The sequence below is a fragment of the Vicia villosa genome, linkage group LG1 (assembly GCF_029867415.1).
Source record: "Vicia villosa cultivar HV-30 ecotype Madison, WI linkage group LG1, Vvil1.0, whole genome shotgun sequence".
Classification (NCBI taxonomy): domain Eukaryota; kingdom Viridiplantae; phylum Streptophyta; class Magnoliopsida; order Fabales; family Fabaceae; genus Vicia; species Vicia villosa.
Genome location: NC_081180.1, coordinates 33,429,716 through 33,437,238, shown reverse-complemented (window position 1 = coordinate 33,437,238; position 7,523 = coordinate 33,429,716). Strand labels below are relative to the sequence as shown.

The following is a 7,523-nucleotide window of genomic DNA, read 5'->3' as shown; positions in this document are numbered from 1 at the left end:
CATCCAAAACATATATTTTATGCATCTTCAAGTGATTTTAGACCTGTTTTTAGATTCTCAAGCACTTGATTCCAATTAAAATTCATGATAATTTGAATCACATTGGTTTATGGGAAGTTCATTGAAATTTCAAGTCATAGTGATTTGAGGCATACTTTCAGATTATTCGAATCACAATCCAAGATCACAAACTTAGAAAAGTTTCCCATCCATATGTTGTGAATCATTGTTTCATGATTTAAATCAATTAGGGTATCAACTAGAGGTTTGAATATCGATTTACTATGAGTTTTTATACTTCAAAGTTGTTTACACTTTGTTGAAATTCAACCTGAGATTGGGAAAGTTCAAGGTGGTGAAACTGTCCATGAATCACATAGGTGTAAATTTCAATTTCAATTTATGTGGGAATTTCAGAAATTAGAGAAGAAGGTTCCCAAGAACAATTGAAAGCTTAAAGACTAGTTGGTTGTTAGGTGAAAGTCAAGAAAATGTGTAAACTCTTGTAAACATTATATTAGACAATTGGTGAATAAAATCATAAGAGAAAACTTGTATGCATTAATCTCAAAAGTGTACTATTTCTATTATCACAGATCTTAAATCCATTCCCAGTATATGGATTCATTACATTACATTTTACATACCTATGTCCACACTTTTCATGATTTGGCACTCAAAACATTAGACAACAAATATAGAAACAACCTACTTGAGTCTACAATGAATGCTACTTTCTTCTTCTGCTCATTTTATTTCACCTGAACTAAACACCTTCTTCACACTCACAATATCCAGAACCAACCGAGGACCGATCCACCAACCAGCCCGAATCCGAGGAACGCGGTCATCACAATAGCCGACAACTCTGATTCCGAGAAAGGCACTGACTTAGGAGCTAGAATCATAAGAACACTAGTGAGGTATCCGTTGGTGAATCCAAGCAGAAATGTCAGAACAATCATTGGAACTTCGGTTTTCAACCAATTCGGTCCGTGAAGACAAACAATAAAAAGTGGATAGAATAATAGTCTTGCTGTGGCAGCACATATAGCTTTTTTGATACATTGCGGAACATAGAAAGCAGTTAATGATTTTCCCATAAGATCGGCTAAATTGTAAACTGTAATCAATATTATCGGATACCAATCCTTAAGAACCTTGGATTCAAGATCTTCCGCAATGAATCCCGGAAAGATAGATAGTGTTACTATGTAGATTATGAAAATTCCGAAAGCCGGCCCCTTGATTTTCCCTGCCACTGCACAGAATTTTGTCTTGGAGCACAAGGCACTATCCTGAAGTTGACTCTGTTGATACTGCTGCATAACAGGTAACTTGTGTTGCAAGTTACTAAACACAATGCAACATAGAAGGAAAACTATGGATACCATGAAGTACAAGTGAGCACTTATTTTGAGACCCTTTGGGGTTTGAGGTAGTGATGCCTTTGTTATTATCCTCAAGATTGAAATTATAATACCTGTCAACCACAAAAAGACTTTTTGTTAATACGAGAACAAAATTCGACAGCAACTTAGTTTTATAGTTTGAGTAGTTATTTCTAGATTGTACTATAGATTTGCTTCAATTTACCGCATAAATTGTGAGTTTGAACAATTTTTGGTATCATGTGGGTTTATCAGAGTCACAACGAGTACCTGTGATTTTGCAGAAGCTACTCTTCCTGTTTCTGCAAAATCACATGACTCGCTGTGATTTTGGCAATCTCTAAAGACATATCACCTAGAAAATTTAGAACAGTGACGGAAATAATATAATATATTTATATATACTAAGACAAATTCCTCTATAATGGTAGCTGTGGATCCATCACTGTTATGGAATCTAAAACCTTCAAAAGATTTGTATATACTTAAAAGACTAAAACACTAATTGTATGTTTCATCTTAGGCAAAGTTTTGTATATTCCTTAGAATTTGTTCAAATAAGGAAAGCATGATTTACCTCTTGTATATAGTAATGCAAAAAGGAAAATAAATTTGATCAACTTTAAGGGAACAAATATAATAATTTCCTTGTAGTTATAGTTATACCTGAAGAAGCAGTTCCAGCGAAAACCGCTTGCATATACTGTTTTGGAAGCTTTCCTGCTGATCCTATCAAGCTTCCACCAACAACTCCATCTGCTAAACCACATATAACAACAGCTGCAACTGTCATGCCATAAGCACCACTCGGTCTCTCTTTCATCGTCGTGCTACTCGAGGCCCAATCGATGACAGGCGCTACCATTAAAGACATAACAAACATTGAAAATCCTAAGTTCATTCTCAACCTTAGTGTTGTCTTACTCCAACCTCCCCAACTCATCATCACAAGAAGTACGAAAACAGATGAAACCATGTAAGCCACAGAGAAAACTTTCTCAATGTGGTTGGTTGGATACAAGTAGGCAAAGTAATCAACTGCTGTGATGAATGCATTCCAGGGAAGTAAGTTTCCTGCGCCGAGCAGGAAATGGATTATGTAAGTAACTCTGTAAGCGTCTCGTGTTTCGCTTGGCACCTGCTTAACAGCTTCCATTGTGTTTTTTTTTTTTACTTTCTTATAGCATTAGTCAAAAGGATTCTTGTTAATGTGAGGGTTATTGTCTTGTTAGAAATCTCTAGCTTGAAATTCTTTAGAAGATGTTGGCTTTTAAGACAAGTAGAATCTTACTTATGGTAGAGGTAGTTTGAGAATAGTGGACAGCTCTTGTAGCACTCAGTCATACATATACATATATATACACATATATGGGACCAGGACTGTCTGCAATAGTGATTCCACACATTTTCACGATGTAACCGATCTTGGTCGTTGGTTTAAGATCGAATGACTCAGATTGCACAATGACAAATACGTTGTAAATGATCTCGGTCGTTCGTTTGAGATCAGACGGTGGAAATGCGAAACCGCGTGGCGCGATGAATGCACTGGATTTAATTCCAACATAGATGTGAATAATGTGATTGATGGGGTTGTGGAGGTTGAATAGATATGCTTAATGTATGAAGAAGAAAAATTATGCTATGTGGGGACAGAAAATGGATGGGTGAAATTTGATATACCATTTGGTGACACAGTCAAACACGTGTAAGCTGTCTTGAAATCTTCTGTACTTTTACACTCGGGTAACATAAATTGGATGCTTGAGGTTCATCATAATACTTGCTTTGTTGAAAAACTTATTTAAAAATAATAATGATCCAGAGCCGTCTCAAATTTTCGGTGACCCTGTATAGGTTAACTGCAGTTTAACTGTGACAAATTTTGAACCACGCGTGGTAGTCAGCTTTTTAAAAACGGTCTCTACTGATCATATGATAATGTGCTAAAAATCATTGGTCATACTTTATGAGAGTATTCAATGAACTTATGGAGGGTTTGCCGTGACTATTTGAAAATGAGAGTGGTCCTTAAAAAGCTTGATTATGAGTTTAAAGCAGCAGAATTTGATACTGTTTTAGAGTATTTATACATTAATAGACTAGAGGTTAATCATGTCATGTTGATTATCAGTTTAACGCAGCAGAATTAGATACTGTTTTAGAGTATTTATACAGTAATATAGAAGTTAATCATGTCATGTTGATTATCAGTTGCCATTATCCTAGGCTTTTTTCCATCCTCACATGATGGTGTATTGTTAATGTCCATGAATATTTTATCAACCAACCTTAATTAGATTCCTTAACAGTGTCCAATTAAAACTAATAGCTTTTTCTAGCTTCCATATTGGTTTCATGAAGTGAATATATTATATATGAATATCAGTATTAATTCTCAACCTAAATTAAGAGCCGTGCAGTGTGCTCTCAAAGGTGATTGTAAGAGGGTTTTTTTCCAGATTAAATATATGAGATTAGTGAATGAATTATTCAAATTCTAGGAATTGAGATATTTATAGGCGCAATGAGAAGTTGCTAGAGTGAAGGAAAGAGTCCATTCTTATTTATATAGATTCGACCATGATTCTTAGGTTTTGATCGAATCATGTGAGTGGAAAACGGAACTCCCTTTATCATAGGAGAAGCAGGTGGCAACCTAATATTTGGGCTGACATGTTTTACCACGACTTTTATTTGAAGTACTAGGTCTTGTAGTCATAAAGCACTGAGTCGTGCAGTATGAATATTCCAACCCGTTCAGACCACTTCACCCATTAGTGTATCCCAATAGACTTGTAATGTTTGCATCATATTCTCACCCTCAATTATCTCTCTCTCAAACTCTCCTCTCTCTCTCTCTCTCTCTCTCTCTCTCTCTCTCTCTCTCTCTCTCTCTCTCTCTCTCTCTCTCTCTCTCTCTCTCTCTCTCTCACACACACACACACACACACACACACACACACACTCTTTCTCCACATACTTAAACCCTCCATTGTTTACCAATCTTGTGATTGAATGTTCTAACATTTGGCATCAAGATCATGGTTTTATCCACCAAACACCTAGTGTGCAACATGAATTCTGTCTCCAACGAAAGAATCCCCACAAAACTACCAACCTTTGATGTAAAGAACTATGACAAATGGTGCAAGCAAATGAACGTGTTGTTTGACTACCAAGATGTTCTTGAAGTGATCAATAACGGGGTGATTCCCTTTGTCAAAGGTGCAACAGATTCACAACAAACAACACATAAGGATGAGAAGAAGAAAGACATCAAGGCGATGCTCTTGATCCATCGATGCATGGATAGTGACAACTTTGAAAAGGTTGGTGATTGCAAATCGTTAAAGCAAGCGTGAGAAATTCTGGAAAAGGCATATGCTGGAGCTGATAAAGCAAAGGTGGTGAGGTTACAAACTTACAAATATCAGCTTGAATTGATTCAAATGGAGGAAACGTAGACAATAAATTATTACTTGATGGGAATTACTCGATTGGTGAATCAAATTAAGTCGTGTGGAGAAGCTATTGCTGAGCAGAATGTTGTGGCGAAGATCTTGCGTTCTTTGTTGGCAAGATTTGACAACATTGTGGTGGCAATTGAGGAATCGAAGGATCTTGCGGTATTGAGAAAAGATGAGCTTCAAAGCTCTCTTGAGGCTTATGAGCAAAGGATGGAAGAGAGAAATAAAGACAAGGAAAAAGACGGAGATTGATTTGGAAACTCGGTTCAATGAGAAGAACAAGAAGTCGAAAAGAAAATCGCCCATGAAGAGTAAATGGAATTTTCAGAATTTGGTGCTAGAGAATCTCAAAATTCAAAGAATCTGACATGTCAAAAGGGTGAGAGAAGATGCAAAAAAAATGGCGGTCAAGGCAACTTTAGAGATGAAAAGGAAAAGTTTGACAAGGCAAAGATGCAATGCTACAATTATCAAAAGTTCGGCCATTTTGCAAGAGATTGCAATGCGAACAAGAAAGAACCTAAGGAGGATGAAGCCGAGGTTTCAAGACAAGAGTTTGATGATGATTATTCACTGTTGTTCATGACCAGGGAAGGCGAATGCAACAGTAGCAAGCTGCAGGACAGCACCAACAGCAGTTTGGGGAACTTTGTAGAAACGTGTTGTGACCGCTTACGTAAAGAGAGTAATCAGTTACAGGCAACATAAAATGTTAAATTGAGTGCGAAAGAGGGAGTTCAAACAAGTGAGGAATGGTATTTGGATTCAGATTTCTCATCTCATATGACAGAGAGGAAGGATTGGTTTGTCAAAATCAATCAAACCATACAGAATAAAGTGAAATTCACGGATGACACCACTTTAGCAGCCGACGGTACCGGTGATGTTTTGATCATGAAGAGGGATGGTGGGATTCAATCAAAGATGTATTTTATATTCTGGAAATCAAATATAACCTTCTAAGCAGTGGCCAATTTATTGAGATGGGTTACAAGATTCACATGGAAAATAAGGCACTACGCGTTATGGATGCAAACGAGGTTTTAATCCTTAAAGCTCCCATGGCTTCCAATTGAACTTTCCAGGTTGAGATGAAGGTTATGGATCATAGGTGTCTTCCTAGAGAGGCTAGTCGAGAAGAGTGGATATGGAACTAACGTCTTGGGCATCTCAATTTCCGAATACATTAGAAAAGAACAGAATGGTAACCAGGTTGTCATCCATCAACATACCGGCTGAAATTTATGAAAAGTGTGTGCAAGCAAAGCAACACTAGGATAAATTCAACAAGGACGCATGTTATAGAACCAAGCATAACCTTGTGGTGTGGACCGATGCAAGTTGATTTGTTTGGTGGAAATAGATACTTGATCACATTTATCGACAATTATAGTTGAAAGCTATGTACATACCTAATCAACATAAAGGATGAGGTATTCAACTTGTTTAAGAAGTTCAAGTCCATGGTTGAGTGACAAAGCGGTCACAAGCTCAAAGTGCTCAAAACGGATGGTGGAGGCGAATATGTCTCAAATTAATTTGGAAAATTTTGTGATGAAGGCGGGATAGTGCTTGAGGTAGTACCACCTTATACACCACAACAAAACAGTGTTGTCGAAAGAAAGAATCAGTCGATTTTGAACATGGTGAGAAACACATTGAAAGGGAAGAACTTGCCGAAAGAATTATGGGGAGAAGCGGTATCCACAAATGCCTATTTGATTTTTATGTTTCCAATAAAGAAGCTTGAGAAGATAACACCAAAAAAAACTTGGTCTGGATTCAAACCGAATTTAAACAATTTGAGATTTTTTCAGTTCTGTGGTGTATCAACATGTTTCAGGCCAACTTAGAAAGAAGTTGGATGATAAGGAAGAGATAATTATACTAGTAGGGTATCACTCCACTAGAAGTTACAAGCTTTATGATGCAGCAAATGCAGTATGTAACACCCGAGGCCGAAGAAGGCGAGGGGTGGTTACACCGCATGTAACACTCGAAGCCGAATATGGAAAGGAGTGGTCGCCACATCGGAATGAGAGGGATCCTGAGACTGTGCAGGTATGAGACTGCATGGTTGAAGGAGTGCATATAAGGATCGATGGGTACTACCTATACCAACAAGATGCATCTTCTTTTTGGTAGCTCATTCAATAAGAACTCCACAGTTAAGTGTGCTTGTCTTGGAGTAGTATTAGGATGGGTGACCTTCTGGGAAGTTTCCCGGAAAGCGTGCGAGTGAGGTCAAAGCATGCTGAAAAGACCCGTGTTGGTTTGTGGGGTCAGTCGATCATTCCGAAAGCAGTCTGGGGCGTTACAAATGGTATCAGAGCCATACCTCTCCCAGTACGATGTGGTTTGAGGACGAACCATGCGGAAGCTGGTGGGCATGTAACACCCGAGGCCGAAGAAGGCGAGGGGTGGTTACACTGCATGTAACACTCGAAGCCGAATATGGTAAGGAGTGGTCGCCACATCGGAATGAGAGGGATCCTGAGACTGTGCAGGTATGAGACTGCATGGTTGAAGGAGTGCATACAAGGATTGATGGGTACTACCTATACCAACAAGATGCATCTTCTTTTCGGCAGCTCATTCTATAAGAACTCCACAGTTAAGCATGCTTGTCTTGGAGTAGTATTGGGATGGGTGACCTTCTGGG

At 38.2% G+C, this 7,523-nt stretch overlaps 1 protein-coding gene across 1 annotated transcript; it reads right to left on the bottom strand.

Moving 5' to 3' along the window:
• Positions 1 to 495: 495 nt before the first annotated feature.
• Positions 496 to 2,759, bottom strand: LOC131604002 (equilibrative nucleotide transporter 8). Its single transcript, XM_058876487.1, has 2 exons — positions 2,058 to 2,759; positions 496 to 1,483 (listed from the first exon to the last, which is right to left on the bottom strand). Exons 1-2 carry the CDS (start codon positions 2,545 to 2,547, stop codon positions 786 to 788), a joined length of 1,188 nt encoding a protein of 395 aa, XP_058732470.1. The 5' UTR covers positions 2,548 to 2,759; the 3' UTR covers positions 496 to 785.
• Positions 2,760 to 7,523: the final 4,764 nt, after the last annotated feature.